Raw genomic sequence first — 17,687 nt, forward strand, 5'->3', positions numbered from 1 at the left:
AGAATATTCATGAACCTGATAGGAAAATCTATCGATTTTATTCATTCTGTTTATAACTCATTGGTTTTTTTTTTCCCCTACATGCTTTAATCAGAGCCCTATCTTGAACGGGAAGGAGGGTTACTAAATTATCATTATCTTTCTCCCACTTGATTATGGCGTGGATGTTTGTCCTTTGTCCTGCTTGCCTAGACGTATACTGTTACCACAGTCAGGTGTTTCACCAACACAAGATCCACAGTTTTACTGAACTATTCAACCCCAACAAAAATGGGTTTGCTCCTGTATAATCACTTTTTCTACTTCTGTTACAACTTTTAGTTACAGCCTTTATACCCTTCAAAGTTGTTTCATGGGTGAAAGCTCTGTATTGATGCTTACAGACCTTCATTTTCTGAGATCACTCAAGAGTGTGAAAAAAGAAAATAAAATTTTATCTTCCTTGAAAAAAATTCTAAAAAACCCCTAGCATCTCTGATACACCTTCCTTCTTTTTTAGGTGTGTGCCTGTCAAGTACGGGCAACAGGAAAAATGTATGCTTGTAAAAAGCTAGAAAAAAAGAGAATAAAGAAGAGGAAAGGAGAATCAATGGCTCTAAATGAAAAAAGAATTCTAGAAAAAGTGAATAGTAGGTTTGTAGTAAGTATCTACTTCTGATCTTATTCTCAGAAGTTTGTCTTGCTTTGTTTGCTTCATTTCAGACTCCTCCAGGAGCTTGTGGGCACAAGACATTTTTTAATTATTTAGAGAATGCATGACTGCTGAGATAAATGATTGTTATAATAAGAAGTATGTTTTGTGTGTGATTGTGAGTAGTTCTGTGCAGAGGGCTTTTTTTATCCAATATTGAATTGGTTTTAGTCGGCCTGCTTTATTTCTCACTTACAACCAAAACATTAGGTTGTGTTTCAGCATGCTGATGCCACTGAATCTTTGTCCTCTGTTTAAAGGTGAATAGATTATTCTGTAGTACTCAGACTTGAATAATCGCTTAAATTCTATTTCTGCTGCAGTCTATGACTGAGTAGTATGTTTGTCTATGTTTAATAAAGAGGATATTCCATATACTTTATTCCATCCTATTTTTCCTTCTCTGTCTTTTCTTCCAATGCATTGCTCTCGGTTTTCTTCTCTTACCCCCTTCTTCCCTCCCATACGCCTATTTTCTTATAATTAATGCTGATTTCTGATTTCATTTTTGGAGGTCATTCATAAATGCACTTACAAAGGGGTGACTTCATGAGAGTCTGCCGTTTAATTGCCATTAGAAGTTGCACATCCTGTATTTCTGTGACTTTTAATAGTAGAGTTTTGATATCCTTAGGTATTTTCATAGTATTTGTTACTCTATTGCTTATACATTTCAAGATAAACATGAAATTTGACTAGTGTGTCGATTCAGGTTAGTTATATTGCTTTGCTGTGTATTAAGGCTTAAAGAGATATCTTGGATGTGAAACAATTAACATAACTTTTTAATAGAAATTCCACAGAATGAGAGTGGAACCTGATACTATCATGTTATGGTCTGTTAGTAGCTCTAATTACTAAGCAGTGAAATAACTTAAAATGATCAAAGATACACCAGGTAAACTTTCCCCCAGGTAATGTTTTTTTTTTTAATTGAATTGTTGTAATTTAAATGTTAATTTTAAATGCATTTTGCTTTGTTTTTAAATCCATTTACTGATAAATTTTGTACTGCTGTTCAGAGAGGATTTTAAAGTACCTGTGTTAGAGGATAGTGGAAGTTATTTATAAACAAATACATACATATGTATGTATAAAATACATATGTATGTATTTTCTGATAAGCTTTATGTATTTAAAAAAAAACCTGCAGAATACTGCCAGCTAAAAGAAAAGTTAAGAACCTGCTGGCCAGATACATTAATGTATTTTAAATGATTATAAATAATGTTTTTGTATAAATATGCTAATGTTATTTTCTCACAAGGCTCATGGGCTTGAATTGATTGAAACGGAATCCAGAAATTACCTGAATTGATCCAGAAATTACTAGTTGTAGAGATAAGAGTGAAACTTCTATTTTTGAGTAGTTTTTTTTCAAGATATGTAAATATTACAAATCAATAATTGATCAAGGTTGAATTTGAAATCACTTTATAGGATTGAGCGTAAGTTATTTTCCTCTTGCTATCCAATGTTTTTTTTGATGCAACAGAGAAGAGCTAGATCTAGAACCTGCATTATTACTGGGTTGGAAGTGGGTGGATAATTTGTCATGCCTGTGTTACAAGTGAAGTCATTAATAGCTCGACAGGTCAGTTTAAAACCACCAAATAGGAACCCTTGCCCTGAGTAGCTGATTTGTATATTTATTTCATTTTATTATTTAGTATTAGATTTATGCTTCTGAAGGAAGAACTACTGAGTTATGGCCTTTATGTATTTGTACTGCATTTAAAAATACATTTATTGAGTCAAAAAAACCCTACTGATTTTTACCTAACTTATACTTAGCTTACATTAGGTAAGTATGTTTAAATCCCATTGCTTTCAGTACAAGTTAGTTAATCTCTGTAGGTAATTTTGAAGATCCTGCCAGATGATCATCAGCATAGCATAGCTTTTTCTATTGAAACTGAGTTTGTAACTTAAACAACATATGTTAAATTTTGCAGTATGTTACATTGTTTTAAAATTGTTTTTCTTTAAATTCACAACTCTGCTTTAAAACTTTAAATACACTTTAAAAACATTTACCTAAAACCTGAAGGAAAAAAAAAATAGTGTTCTTTCTTCCCTATCAGCACCTCATTCCAAATACAGTGAGAAGAAAGACTAAAGAGCTATACTAAGCCTTTACTGTTGGCAAGTTCTAAGCCAGGGAAATATGCAGTTATTTGGGGAGGCGGGGGAGGAATAGAAACTACACATTTGATCTTAAATAACTTTTTTAGTTTCTCTAATGTAGGGCAACTTTGAGTCTTGTAGAAGTTCAGGAAGATGGTTTGACCATGCATAATTCCTGAGGTATTAATAAAATAAGGTATATGCGCAGGTTATCTTTACAAAGAGTAATACAGATAACGTGCAGCTGAGGGACATCATCAATAAATCTATTGTCTGGATGGAGCTCTATGGTATCTAAACAGATATGTCACTAAACTTTTGTATGGTGATGTAGGCTTTGTGTATACATGCAAATTAGTCTGAATTCCTTTGTGTCTTCGAGTACTGGACAGGAACGATTCTCTACTTGGCTGTTCTGTTCTTTTTTGTTTTAAAAAAGGATTCATATGTTGCTTGTACAGGAAAAAAAGAGCTGTGAATTGTATTGGGGTTTACGAATGAGTAATGGTCATCTTCTCCCCCTGCCCCATTTTTAGGTTAGTTTATCCTATACATATGAGACGAAAGATGCCCTGTGTTTAGTATTAACCATAATGAATGGAGGGGATTTGAAGTTTCACATATATAACATGGGAAATCCTGGCTTTGATGAAGAAAGGGCTATTTTCTATGCTGCAGAACTGTGCTGTGGTCTGGAGGATTTGCAGAAGGAGAGAATTGTTTACAGGTGAGTGTCATCTACAGTCACTGGTACCTTGAATTTTCCATGTCTGTTCGGCATTGAATGTATTAATGGTTTTCTACTAAAACAAGTTTATACTTCAACTTCATAGTAAACAAAGCAAAAAAATTGTTTAGTTGTCCTTTTCATGGCGTGTCCTTCAGAATTACGGATCTTATTTGTCGTCTTACTGTTAATTTAGGTCTAGATATTCGTTATATTCTAAAACATTATAAAGTTGATTCAAGGTTTGTTTGTAAAATGATAGTACATGGTGATTTACAAAGCAAATTCATTAGTAATTCAAATAAATAAATAAGTTTTAGGAACATGGGATTGTATTCCTGCCCACTCTAAAGTAGAAGTTCACAGAAGGCTATAGATAGAAGTCCCTTGCTGCATTGCTTGTTACGCCCAAGAGGGTAAAAAGTCAGTTGTAATCCATATTGCCCTCTTTCTTCTGTTTTTATTTCAGGTTCCTTCAATAAACACTTTATTGCTTTTGAATTAATGAAACTGTCAGAAGCCTCATGCATTGTAATTGAGATTGTATGATCTTACTTCTTTTTTCTGTCTCTCTACGTGCATCATTTAACCCTGCTGGCACGCGTTAATATTACAGAACAAGCAAAACAAACTTAGTGGTGGACCAAGAACACCTTCTTTATCTTTCTGGTGTGTAACACCAAGCACCACTTGTTTTCAAAGAAGATTTCAAGTATAACCCTGCATAACTTTAATATAATGACTGTTAGTCTTTTCCCTCCCCAATATAGAAGACTAACATACACACAGCAGAAAGTGGCAGAACCACAGAGTAAATCAGGCTTATGCTGGTTGTTTTATGCGGTTCCCTAAAGAATTTGGCCAATCTTGCAATGTTACACAGTAGGTTTTGGCATGCATGTAGGAGGGAAGCAAGTATGAATGGTCTTGCTCATCATTCTCCTCATATGGATCAGCTACAAGTAGGTCATTTCACATTGTCCAAGTGAAAACAAAACTGATTGTTTAAAGTGCAAAACAACAACCAAAAAAACCCAAACAAAACAAAAACAACCAAAAACCCCACAGCTCTTGTGTTTAAGCCCAACTTGTTAGCTCTTTGCCTACAAGACGACCTTCAAACACGTTATGTCAAATCCTAGTGTTCTCTGTCTGTAATTCCAGATCTTGGAGTGGTCGTGTTTTTTTCTGGAGTGGTCTTGGTGTCTAGATCTCTGCCCTGTTTTGCGCTATCATGTAATCAGTTTCCAATTATTAAGAATTTGCATGGCCTTAAATTTATGAGCAAGGAAAAAACCAGTTTCACAACCAACTCTGAGTAAAATTGCCTCTTACTTAAAGAATGGGAATTATTTTTAGACCTCTATTCATAAGAAAATGAAGGCCCAAGAGACAGTTACCTGTACATGTGTTAGTAACTGAATAAGTTGTATGCTTGGAGGAAAAAGAAGGGCTTAAATTATCATAATACCTGAAGGCATTATTTAAACAATTCCGTGTAGGACATACTAAGGGAGTTCCTGCCCAGTATGTAAACAGATGAAAAGAGACTCTTAATTATACCATGTCAGCTCAACTACACTTGAGTACTAACACTAGAAAATGTTTGGATAATTTTATGCTCTCTGTAGAATTACTTTCAGCCTTGTGCTTTTTAATATCGAATGACCAGCTTTTTGTAAAACAAAGTCTTGTTTCTTCTCTTTTGCTAATGGTAGTTTTTTTCCTGATGGTCTTGATTTGTTTTTTCCATATGTATTTCTTTTTGTATCATGCATTTAGGAGCGTAGTTGTAAATTTTACAGTTTTAAAGTCAAGAAGCCAAAACAGGTGGTCATGGAAGTCTTTAGAATGTCACCAATTGCAGTGATATGTTACACGATCAAAATTCTCTATCAGGCACCTTAATGGAAATGCACGTAGGCAGCAATACTGTGATTATATATGATTAGTGAAACAGAAAGCTTGGGAAAATTTGCCATAATTATTTTATTCTCACCAAAGAAGTTATACTGGCAACCTCCAGTCTTAATATTGTTGTGGGGGGGAGAACATAATGAAGCACATTTTCATTGATTCAATGATTTATTTTTCCAAATTATGGTAACTAGTATTTTTCATTCTCCAGGGCAAGAAAATACAGAAGCAATGTTTTTCTTATTTTGCTGTCATTTTGAAAGCATTTAATACTGGTAGGACCACTGAATTTCTGAAATTGGAGCTTGTTCTTGTTGCCATATCTCAAGATCTATTACTGCATTTGTTTTCCAGCTTTAAAGGAGGAGATTTAAACACTCTTTTTAGACAAATAGCTTAAACTGTTAAAGCGGACTTTAATTCTGTAACATACTGTTATAAAATATTTTCTTGAGAACATGTTTTTGTGGCTACCCATCTGTATATTCACAGTAAAGTGTACTGTAGAGGCAGTGGAAGAAGGGAAGTTCAGAACTTCTGAAAATAGAAATCCTTGGTGCAGACGGGTGTCAGCAGATAGCAGTAAAATCAGTTAATCTTGTCAGTTTGTTCAGTTCTAGAATGGCAGTTTTAATGTAAGTCAGTCATGTTAAAATTTATTATAAATCTATTATATTTGGGACGTGTCGCCATCAGTAGCAAAATGCCTCATAAAGTGGAAAAACTAGGCCTAACTCTCCTCTCCGTTAACACCAATTTCATTGTGTGTTTCACGTGTCTTTATACCAGTTATTACTGAATTTCAAGCAGTGGCGTTAGTGCTGTCTGCAGGACCCTGGAGTCAGTTGTGCCATTTTGTTAGTGGAGTTCCCACTGGATTAAAAGAACAGGTGCGGAGCTGGAAGGAGGGCCCCGCACTGCCCTGTGATAGCGATTGAGCCAGTTTGCTTGTTCAATGGGAGCTTGTGAAACTATTTGTAACTTGCCGTATGTTGCTGACATTAGAAAAATAAACAAACAGGAACAGGCAGTAGTGAGCTATTCATCCATCTGCTCCGTAAGAAGTCTGATAATACTTAGAGCAGAGTCAGGACTTGTATAAGACAGAATAGGGAACAAGTGCCTGCTTTCCAAAAGGGACTTAATTGCTGGAGTTTTCCTGCACGAGTTACCTGACTCCTCAAGAATGGTAGTGGTTTTTTATCAGATAAGCTGCTTGGATGCCTGGATTTTCCTCACAAATTCATGTAGGTGCCCATAGCGCCACTGAATGTGCCTGGAAGGTCAAAGATCAGGCTCAAAGACCTCTTGAAGCTGTAGTGGATAAACCAAGTAGCTCCTTGCCTGCCTCATGCCTGTGCTCGGAGTAGACATCTTTACAGTGAAATCCTCTGAAGGATTTTTATCCAGAAATTTTCTCTGTAGGAAGGTTGGTGTAAGCTATAGCAAAAGTAGACCAGTGCTTGTTTAGTCCAATTTAAAATAAATATATAATTTTTATCTAACTCTTTTTAATGAACCTCGTAGTTTTGTGAGCTTTGCAGTCCTCCAACCTTTCTCTGCTTCATAAAGGAAAACTGCTGCCTCTGTTGCTAGAATTGCATTGCTCGCTCTCGTTCTGAGCTTAGTTTTCAGCTCAAGTAGGCTGTTATCCAGTGCAGGACTAGCATCTGTGTATTCCAACAGAAACTGCAACTCTGGTCTCTCTTGTGGTGGAGGAAGGGAAGAGGGAGAAGGCTGATACCCCAAAGCTAGCATCTCGGAGCTAGAATTTACAGCTCAATGCTTCCAAAAGCTGACTTCTTTGCAAATGGCTAGGCCTAGAAACCAATAGCATTAAAGAGCTGGAGTTTTGGCTGGAAACAAGTTTTACTCTTGACTGTTGAGCGACCAAAATCATGTCAGAACAGAATTAGCTTCTATTAAGCAGCAGGTGTTGCTAGTAAGTACTAAGTTTTAGGTTAGGATTTATTCAGCCTTCTTGGAGATGGAACTCTTTAAACTTGTTTACTTGAGTTAACCTGAGCATATATTATGTGCTTTAAATTAGATGTGTTTCTACCTAAAGTTTGAGCTGAATTTTCTTTTTCTTTTTTGGTACGGGTGTGGGTTTTTTTGTTTTTTGTTTTTTCACTCTGATCTCTCCTGATTTCTCTGATATTGTAATCTCATATCTAATGTCAAATGATTAACATTATGGGGACTGCCTAGACTTAAAAGTATTAGGAGGAAAGTGTCTTGCTGACTTCTTTATACAGTTAATCTCATGAAATAATGAAACTTTAATCTGAATACACATACTTCAGAGCATCGATTTATCAGTATTTGGGGAAAAAAAGCATACAGATTTCTTGGTGAATAAATGTGTGTGTATATTTCTCTCATTTTGAATGTAAATTCTAGAGTTGTTCTCCTAAAATTGCTTCTTTTACATTATTTAGTCTTTTCTGCTTGTATACGAATAACTGTTATTGTTACAACTGTACATATACCCATATATGTACATAGTTTTTAATAATCTATTCCATTAATAACTGAATCTTTAGCCAAGTACTGATTTTTGCTTATTTCTGGCCTTACGATATTTATGGTGGAATAAATCTAAAAGACTGTATTACAGTCCACGTACTTTCTGATGCATATCACAATTATATATATAAAATATATTGTATGTTTTATGCATATATTCTATGCATATATATATTTATATATATAAAAATATGTATGTTCTCGGTAGCATCTGCTAGAGGATAAATCCTAGAAGTAACCTCTGAACAGCTTCTGATTCAGCTTCAGTGACTCCCCAAATTTTCCTTGAGGCAGCGGGGAGATCCAAGTATCCCATTGAGTTTCTTCTTTTTTTCTTAAAAATGTACAAAAAGATGCCTATAAAATGCAGAATTGCAACACTGAATTAATTGCCCTTTTTGCTATTTCCTGGGTCTTGCTAGCATTTAATAGCTAAAAAAATGTGAAACTTCAATGTTTACAGAAAAGTGATAGAGAGTCTTAAAAAGTTGATTGCAAAGAATCCTAACTAGATACAAGTGTTCAGTAAGGTTTAGAAGCTGCATGTCTAAATTAAATGAATGGTGTTTGAATGGATGATATTAAGCCTGTGCTTAGTCTTAGGAATATTACTCTCTGTTGATATTCTGACACCCTGGCATGGAATATAGCAAGGGGTCAGCATCGAACTGCAGCAAGCACTGATGTATTTTACCATTGTGGAGTTGTATGGCTGATACTCTCAGGAGAAATGTCTTTCACTTATGAGCACTAATTTGGGTGTAAGTTGGTGGTTCTTCATATCAGGATTTTAGTGTTGTGTACAGGAAGTTTCTCATCTGTGAAATACTAATTGCTGTTGTTAATATAAGTGGATTAGAGAGTTGGGAAAAAATGGATCTCACGAGTTCTGTGGTTAAACTATTTGTATTATAGGTCCTCAACTTCACAACTTTTTTTGTATATAGGTGGAAACTGGAAAAATTGCTTTAATCAGAACCATGAAGTCTTATGTTGCCTCAGTTGCACTTGATGATGGCTAATAATTTTGCATTTGTATAATTCACATTTCTGTTCTCTTTAATTTGTAGAGACTTGAAGCCTGAGAATATACTCCTTGATGACTGTGGTAAGTAAATATTAATTTTGAAATTGGGAATTACAAATCTAATTAATACTGTGCCAGAAATCAAAGGGATTTCTTCATAATAAAAGGGACCTGACTGACAAATGTTAACTTTAATTAGTAAAGAAAAAACTGCCCTTGCTTTTTAGAAAGTAGGGGAAAATACTGGGTTTTTGGGGATGATGATCACAATGTTTGAGGGATCAATTTCCCAACTTAAAATGGCTACTTTTCCCCCTTTGCTCCTCCTTCACCCCGCCCGCCCCTTGATTTAAGATGGCTAAAACTTTTATATGGGTTTGTTCTCTGTTTGTCTTTTCTTTGACTATGGAAACATGATTTGTTAGATGTGGGGCCAGAATTTTACTTAGTAAACTATAATTAAGCAATAAAAAAGAAAAGAAATCCAAAGCATCTCTGTTTGTTTTAACATTTCAACTAAAACAGGTCTGATGGACTCTGGTGCATATGTGGCTGGAAGGAATCTAGGAAGTACAAACAATATGAAGATGTGTTTGTAGTTTTTTGTTTTTCAAAAGCCAAATTAATTTTCTTTGATGGCTTTGTATGAAATTTACCAGAATCTTTTGAATTCACTGTGAATCTTTTGAATTCACTGTGGAACATGTGCAGCAATTACCTTCTTCTAAGCGGTGGATGAATATTACCAGTTTGTCCTTGTAATTGCTGGGTATTTTAGTTAAGGAAAAACTGTTTTTCAAGTCATTAGCACAATATTTTTTTTTAAAGTCAGCATGTTCTGACTGATAAATTTCTAAAAAGGTGATGCTTGGGAGAAGTCACTTTGCAATAGCTAAAGCTTTACTAGACATCAAATGCATTCTTTAATTTTTCTCTCCAGCACCGTCTTGCAAAGGCTGAAGGCTTCTTTGAGGAAAAATGTAGCCTTGCAGGACTGCACTAGAACACTTTCTCTCTGCCAGGGATATTCTGATCTTGTTCCAGAGAGCAGAGGGGACTAATTAGAAAATCGCTTCAGGAGCTCAGATCCTGCACTTGAAAAGGGGTTCATCAGATGTCAGGGAAGAGAAGAGCATGAGAATGTGTTTAAAATAGCATTTGCTGCTCAAGAGCATTTAGTTATTTCCAACCAGTATATAGAGTGGCACTTGACTTTCTCCACTCTCTCCCCCCGCCCCTTGATTATCTATCACATGTAAATAAGAAATTAATATGCTTTTAACTAACATTGATGCTGTAGAGCTTTTTGAATGACAGAGAATATATGCGCAAAGGACACTCGGGCATTGGAACGGGCTACCCAGAGAGGTGATGCAGTGTCCACTCTTGGAGGCTTTCTAGACAAGACTTTAAAAAGCCTTGAATGCTTTGGGCTGACTGCTTGCTCAGAAGGTTGTACTAGAGACCTTCTGAAGTGCCTTCCAGCCTTCCACAGAATTATTCTGTGAATCTGTGATGTTTCTGTAAATGACAGTGTCCCTGTCCTTATATCCAGTATTAGAAATAAGTGTGTGTTTTGTTTTGTTTTTTCCTCCTGAATCTTTCTGCTGCAGGTGATTGGCAATTTTCTGTTTCAAAATTGAGTTGAAAATGTAATTGTCCTTTCTTCTGTCTAGTCCTTTATATTTTTATTGAGAAAGTACGTTATGTATTTTTAAATTAGAATCATATCAATACAAGTCTTGTCTTGAATTGTCTCGAATCATTTCCTGTTGAGACTGTCCAGCAAAGAACTATATCTGTCCATGGGAATGTAAGGGAGGGTGGGATGAACTTATTTCCATTGCCCTTCTTGGACTGTTTCCCCATCTGAGCAGTGTTGTTCATGGCAAATCATAATCTTCCACCAGACTACTTCTACATTAATAGGTACTAGTGTAAATGCCATACGTAATAGGAAAGGTAGTCAACTTGAGAAGTTTGGCTTATAAAGTGAAATAGAAGCCGAAGTTATCTACATTAGACTGATTCATGAGAAGGGAAAATCCTAATATTGAACTAACATGTTACAATATAAATAATTCTAAGTAGGCTATGGCTAGGCTACTCTTCTTTTGGGCTGGGAGTGGGGATCGCAATTCCAGTTACTTGTGCTTAGCATTATTAGGGTACTTTGTTAGAGGAAAACCTGATGTCTCAGTACAGGCTACAGTTTTCTCATATTTGGAATAACTAGAGAAAATTCTGATGTTTTGTTAGGTAGTCAAAAAACTAATTGTTTGTGGTGGGAATACAGAACAGAAAAATACAAGTGTCTGATGCGTAGATACAGAATTTGAAATGAGCAGTCATCATTTCTATTCGTCCCAGAGTAGCAACCTATGCCAAAGCTAGGAATTACAGTACTTAACAGCAATTTTTTTTGTATGACCTTCAGGAAATCAGTTAGATCTGTGCCTCTCTTCCTTTACGTATTTAAGGGAGGGTTGAATAATGATAAATCACTCCTTTCTAGATAAGTTAAATAACCTTAGTGCTCTGAGTATATGAATGTTTTGATGTTTTGGGTGGCTTTTTTGATGAGGTATGCTACGAAAATTTTTTGGTTTAAAAGTGGTGATATTTTATTATTTGCTGACTATGTATAATTTATTTTAATGTAAATAGGACATATCAGAATTTCAGATCTTGGATTAGCTGTGCAGATTCCAGAAGGAGAAACGGTCCGAGGACGGGTTGGGACTGTTGGTTACATGGGTGCGTAAAGTATCCTTTGCTAGTTACGTTTTACCAGAAAATTTGCTTCTGTGAATATATGAATGACTTGTCCAAAGAACTGTATTTGGTCTGGATTAGTTACTAGACATTTTATGGGAAGGAAGGTTATGCGGTGATAGATGTTAGTAGTCAATTATAAGCCTACTGATAAACTTGAAAACTTAACTCTGGAAATTCTAGCTTTAGGTAGAACTTTAAGAAAGCGCCTAATTTTTTTCTGAGATTAAAAGAGATTTAGGGTCACAGGTAAGCAGATGAATTACTGTGACAACACATTTGTTTCCATGCTTTGGAAAAACTTCATTCTTAGTTTGTAAACAATACTGATCTTAAGTGTTAAAGAACTTAAGTGCTTCTTTTGGATATAAACAGAGTCCTCGCTGTAGAAATTAACGTTTCTTCGAAGTACAGAGGAGTTACGCAAAGATCTCTGCAGAGAGCCAAAAGAGTGCCTGAGAGTTTTTTCAGTATTTAATTAGTTAATTTCAAGTGAATTGTCATGGAGGTTTCTTTGTTTTTGTTTTGTAGCTCCAGAAGTGCTCAAAAACGAAAAGTATACATTCAGCCCAGATTGGTGGGGTCTTGGGTGCTTGATTTATGAAATGATTGAAGGACAGTCTCCATTCAGGAAGCATAAAGAAAGGGTCAAACGGGATGAGATTGACCGGAGAGTAAAGGAAGACCAGGAAACATATTCAGACAAGTTCTCAGAGGAGGCAAAATCCATCTGCAGGATGGTGGGTGAAGAGACATAGAGGTTTGAAAATTAAATTTCTAATCCCTTTTAAGAGATGAACTACTTTATTTTAACATTTTCTATTGAAAATTTTTCAAAGCTGGAGTTCTTAAACCTTTCTTTGGTTCAGATGGAATTTTGTGATTGTCCATGAATTGTTCAATTATCAAACTTTGAGAATTCAGAACTTTTTTCAAGATGAAGGAAGGCTACATAAATTGATTTTTCATCACGTGAATGAAAAGGTCCAGTACTCCTTGGACCACATGTAACTATAGACGGAGTACAATAGCATGCTCAACTTTGATACTGTATGGGGAGAAATGGCAGAGTAGTATATTAGTTTCTTTGCCTAAAAGAATCTGTACAAGGCAACAGGGGTTTTTTTATCTTGCATGTTCTTAAATTTAGTAAGAAGCATGTCTATACAGAAAGCTTCAAAACTTTTCTTTGCTAGTTTATGCAAAATACGTGCATTACTTAACCCCACTGGAAAAAAAGTAAGTCTGTATTTCCTGAAAGTAAAGTCTAGTGCAAAGTCTGTACTGTAAAATCTATTTAGCATGGCATCAATTAAAATATTTCCATATAACTTTGGGTATAATCTTCAAATGGTCTGCTTTCAGGGATTCTTTTGTCTACTGAAAATCTTTTTGCTCCCAGAATGCTGTAGTGGATTTCCAGTTCATTTTGATACCATGATAAATGTCATCTAATAAAAGGCCAAGTAACAAAATAAACTTATCGAAAGACATTGTATATAGATTTTTTTTTTTTCATTGTGGGATTGTATCACTGGATCAGCTTTTTCTTCTGTATCTTTGCAGTTACTTGCTAAAAATCCAGGGGAACGACTGGGTTGCACTGAAGATGGAGCTGCTGTTGTAAAGCAACATCCTATTTTCAAGAATATTAACTTCAAGCGGCTGGAAGCTAACATGTTAGAACCTCCGTTCTTGCCAGATGTAAGTAGGTGAGACAGATTTGATTAGTATCTAAAAAGGCAAGAACTGTCATAATTCTGTGTCAGCAATCATGTGAACTCCAGAGAAACCTTTAAAGTTAGTTAAATTGGCAGGAGAATGCCATTGTAGCTATTGATGGCTAGTTGTTTTGTGGCATTTCATCCAAGATGACAAAACAATTTACAATAGTGGTATTGCTCTAGGAAGCTTTGTAGCTGATTTCTTAGCCCTTAAAAGTCTACTTCCCTAGCTCAGATGCTGAACAAATGAAGATTAGCTTTGAAGAAATTACTCTGGAGTTGTGAAAGGACGGTGACGGAAGATGAGTGAATTATAAAAACCATTAAGAAATCCAGAGAAGTTGCATGCTGTTTCTGGTTTTGTTATTTCTTTTCTGTTACTTGCGGGACAGATGGAATTGCTCAGGTGCCTTATAAAGAGAGTCTTTCAAGTTTTTGCATTTCTGTTTTGTAGAATGGTGTAATTTGGTGATCAGCAATGTGAAATATAAACTGCAGGCATTTTGCTCCCCCTTTGCTCATCTAGGAAAGAAAAAAAAAAAACGTTAAAAACCCCCCAAAACCTTAATGAAGCAATCTTGTATTGTACTGCAGCCACGTGCCGTATATTGTAAAGATGTCCTGGACATAGAGCAGTTCTCAACAGTGAAAGGAGTGAACCTGGATACTACAGATGATGACTTCTATTCCAAATTTGTTACGGGTTGTGTCTCAATCCCTTGGCAAAATGAGGTATTGTATATTTCATAAAAGATTATTTTCTTTAGCACAGCAATATAGAAGATTTAATAAGGGATATAATTACAGTATTAACTTTCTGCCGTAGAATTCTTCGCTGAGAGACTTCAGAAAAAAGTTCTTCCCAAAACATAAACAAGTTGCTAAAAATTGAGATGTATGTTAAATTTGCATAAGTAGAATCTGGCATCTTGTCATCATAGATACAGCCCACAGAACAGTATTTAGCATTAGTATGACCACATTTTCCTTGTTCTTCTATCACATGTTATTCAATATTGCTCTTCATAGGAGAGGGATAGAATGCTATTCAAAGTATTCAAAAGCAAATAGGTGCAGTGCAAGCTGTTTATGTATCATGCCTGTATATCAATAGAGTACCCAAGTGACATAGTAACACAGAACTGCAGATTCACCTTTTCTAAGCTTTCAAAACAAACAGTTCAACATCAGTTGAGTCAGATTTTCTCTTAAAGCTTTTTCATCTGCCTAGTGAATAAGTATTCTAGTATTCTGCATAGAATACTAGAATTTTGCTACCTCTGCATGTAGTTCAGTCTGTGTTTAGGAAATTCAAATTTTCTTTATTATTTCAGGAAGAGCACTCTAACAATTATTTAAAATTGTAGTTCTTGTTATGAATGCCTTCCCCCTATTATAAGATGTTGATAACTTTCTGAAATTAGTCTTGTTTTGAATTCTACTAGTGTAGTTTCTTTCCCAGTATGATTTTTTTAATTTCATTTAAAGCTTGAACACAAAAGATGAGCAACTTCTGAACAAGTCAGAGAAAATACTTTCCCTTTTGCTTTTTTTTTTGCATTTCATTAAGAAGGAGATTTGAAAGGTGTAATTTGACATAGAAAGTCTTCACTAAGAAGCAATGAACCTTAGGCTGTTGGAGAAAGAAATATTTCCTATGCTGTGTTGTAATTCTGAACTTCATGATATGATCCAGCCATTAAGAAATGCACTGCAGCTTAATAACTCTAACCCCACATAGAGGGATAAAGTTGAAAGTAGTTGTGGAATTCTGGTGATGGTAATTCCTTCTCTTCAGGGAATAACTGTGCAGACTTCATTTTACATTTGTGCTTATTTTTTCTTTTAATTCATGTTACTGAGCTTTCCCTCAAATCTTTGCTCTCAGTCCCTTCAGAATTCCTCCTCCCCTCCCATACTTTACCTAATGTCATGGTTTACAGCAAAAGCAGACCGCATTTCTTATTGCTCTTTATGCCCTCTCTCCCTCTATGAGGTATACTCATTTGGTTGCATGCCCATTATGATAGATGTGTATCAGTGGCACTCACAGATAAATGCCAACTACATGTGGGCGTTAGCCACTGTCCCCCTTCTGACCACGCCTGTTTGTTACATTTTGGCATTTACTCTTTCTGCTGTCCTTTCTGCACCTGGTAATTGTATTTTTAATTCTTTTGTTTTCTGTGTTCACAAACATGGATTATTTCAAAATCCCTTGCTTCTCTCCAGAGACCCGTCTTCGTTATCTCTTTATTTTTTTTCATAAAGTATTGCCTTCTATATCTCATTGCCTTATTTTTAATTATGGGATATTGTTGTGTTTTGATGGACGGTTGCCCAAAACAACAGAATGATGTTTAAATTACTGTGGTCAGATATCAGCTGCTTTTTCCCCAAGAGTGCAATTCATCCCCTTTGTAAAAAGTATTCCCCCCTAATACTATGCAGGTACTAGTATTCTGCATAGAATAATAATTTATCCTACTCAATGTCATGTTTATTAATAAAGTTCAGTCCAGGGTATAGAGATATAATATTTGTTAGGCTAGACTGCTCTGAAATGAGCAGGATAGATGAAAGGAAAATCAATTTCTGGTTCTAAAAGCTTCTGCTTATTGCATCATGGGCAGAAGAAATGCCTTACCAAAGCAAGGGAGCATGAGAGTACTTACCTGCATGATAGTGCTCTCATTGCTATTCTGTAGTTCTCTGGATGCACAGGAGAGTTAATGTAGACGTTGTGCCTTCCTTCATGGAGCTCTGCGAGTGGTGTAGTTTGGCTGATGAATTTGTAAGTTGTTAGGAGTACCCAGCCAAAGTAAATATGTAATACGTGGAACATGTTTGAGAGGCTTGTATGGATATTTCATTTATACTTCCTGTGTTTCAAAGATGATTGAAACGGGATGCTTTGAAGATATCAATGCATATGAAACTGATGGTACTGTGTCACCAGACAGAGAGAGGTCTCCTAAACCAAAGAGAGGCTTCTTTCACAGACTTTTTAGTGGAGAGGTAAGGGTATTTCTTTTCTTTCATAAGAAAATTACCAATAAGACCTTAATATCCATTCCATTTTTTATATTATTTTATGATAGGAAAAACAAGTTGTTTGCTGAATACTGAAACTAATGAAATCTGGTTTATTATGGCTTTGCCCCTGCACTGCATTTCAGAAACTGTAGCAATCCCTGTAAGTCCAGGAGTTTTTCCTCCCTCAGCATTCTGTCTTCTTCTAGCGTCTGCTAGCTGTTACCTGGGGAAAAGGTAGTGTGTGCTGTTAACAGCTGTGCTATAGATCTTTCTTTCCTAAAGATACTAATTTGGGTCTTGCTCCTTATGCATTTTGCCAGTTTTTATAAAAACTTCTGGGGAGATGACTTCAGAGATAATTGAGGCCCCCTCTGTAAAAACTTGAATAAAATTGACTAATGAACTCAGAAGCAGGTGTGGTGGAGTGATGCAATTCCTAGGACTCGCTCCTTTAAAAAGTTGGGTTCCCAATGAATCCTTCTAGTGTATTAAGCAAATAAGTAAAAATATCCCCTAAATGAGTGAGTGTAAAGAAGTGTCACGAAACAAATGTTAAAGTATCTTAGGAAGTTTAATGCCTTTACCAAAACAACAACAATATGTACACATATGTTTACATAGCTTCTGATAATGCACAGCCTTTTCTTACACACATAACTTCTACTCTTCAGTAAACATTTAGAGGTATATGAATTGAGTATTTACCACCTAAAAAGCAGGTGGCATACTGTGTTCGTTTATAGGTTGTGAGAAATAGGCTATTTGTAAAGGTTTTCAGTTGAAGATGCTGTACACAATTCTGCTTGCTCAGTATGCCTGCACTTAGAGTAGAATTATCTTGAGAAGCATGAGTATATTCCAGTAGAGAACACTTCTGTAGAAATTACTTTTGCTTTCAAGCAGAAATGGAATTTTAAAATTGCTAGGAGCATATCATTAAGTAGCCACAACAGGGCCATGTATTAAAATTGCATGATGATATTTTTTGTCATCAGCTGGTAATTCACCTCTCTAAAATGGTACAATGCTAATGGAATGTATAATAGTACTGTCATTTTTAGTTCACCTTTTCAAATTCACTTTTCCCCCACTTACAGTAATGGAATAGAAAGAATGGTTAAGTGTACTAATAAT

The 17,687-nt window shown here is 35.6% G+C and overlaps 1 protein-coding gene across 4 annotated transcripts in view; it reads left to right on the plus strand.

Moving 5' to 3' along the window:
• Positions 1-17,687, plus strand: part of GRK4 (G protein-coupled receptor kinase 4) — a 43,174-nt gene that overhangs the window by 20,789 nt on the left and 4,698 nt on the right. For 2 of the 4 annotated variants that reach the window (XM_076335844.1, XM_076335845.1), the window contains exons 8-15: positions 500-640; positions 3,355-3,545; positions 9,062-9,099; positions 11,686-11,775; positions 12,325-12,533; positions 13,360-13,497; positions 14,112-14,249; positions 16,413-16,535. In XM_076335844.1, the coding sequence (XP_076191959.1) occupies positions 500-640; positions 3,355-3,545; positions 9,062-9,099; positions 11,686-11,775; positions 12,325-12,533; positions 13,360-13,497; positions 14,112-14,249; positions 16,413-16,535 (1,068 nt within the window). Of the gene's footprint in view, positions 1-499; positions 641-3,354; positions 3,546-9,061; positions 9,100-11,685; positions 11,776-12,324; positions 12,534-13,359; positions 13,506-14,111; positions 14,250-16,412; positions 16,536-17,687 lie in introns of those variants that run through there. The other 2 variants (XM_076335846.1, XM_076335847.1) reach the window with 2 other exon arrangements.

This window comes from Aptenodytes patagonicus, chromosome 4 (genome assembly GCF_965638725.1).
Source record: "Aptenodytes patagonicus chromosome 4, bAptPat1.pri.cur, whole genome shotgun sequence".
Taxonomy (NCBI): Eukaryota; Metazoa; Chordata; class Aves; order Sphenisciformes; family Spheniscidae; genus Aptenodytes; species Aptenodytes patagonicus.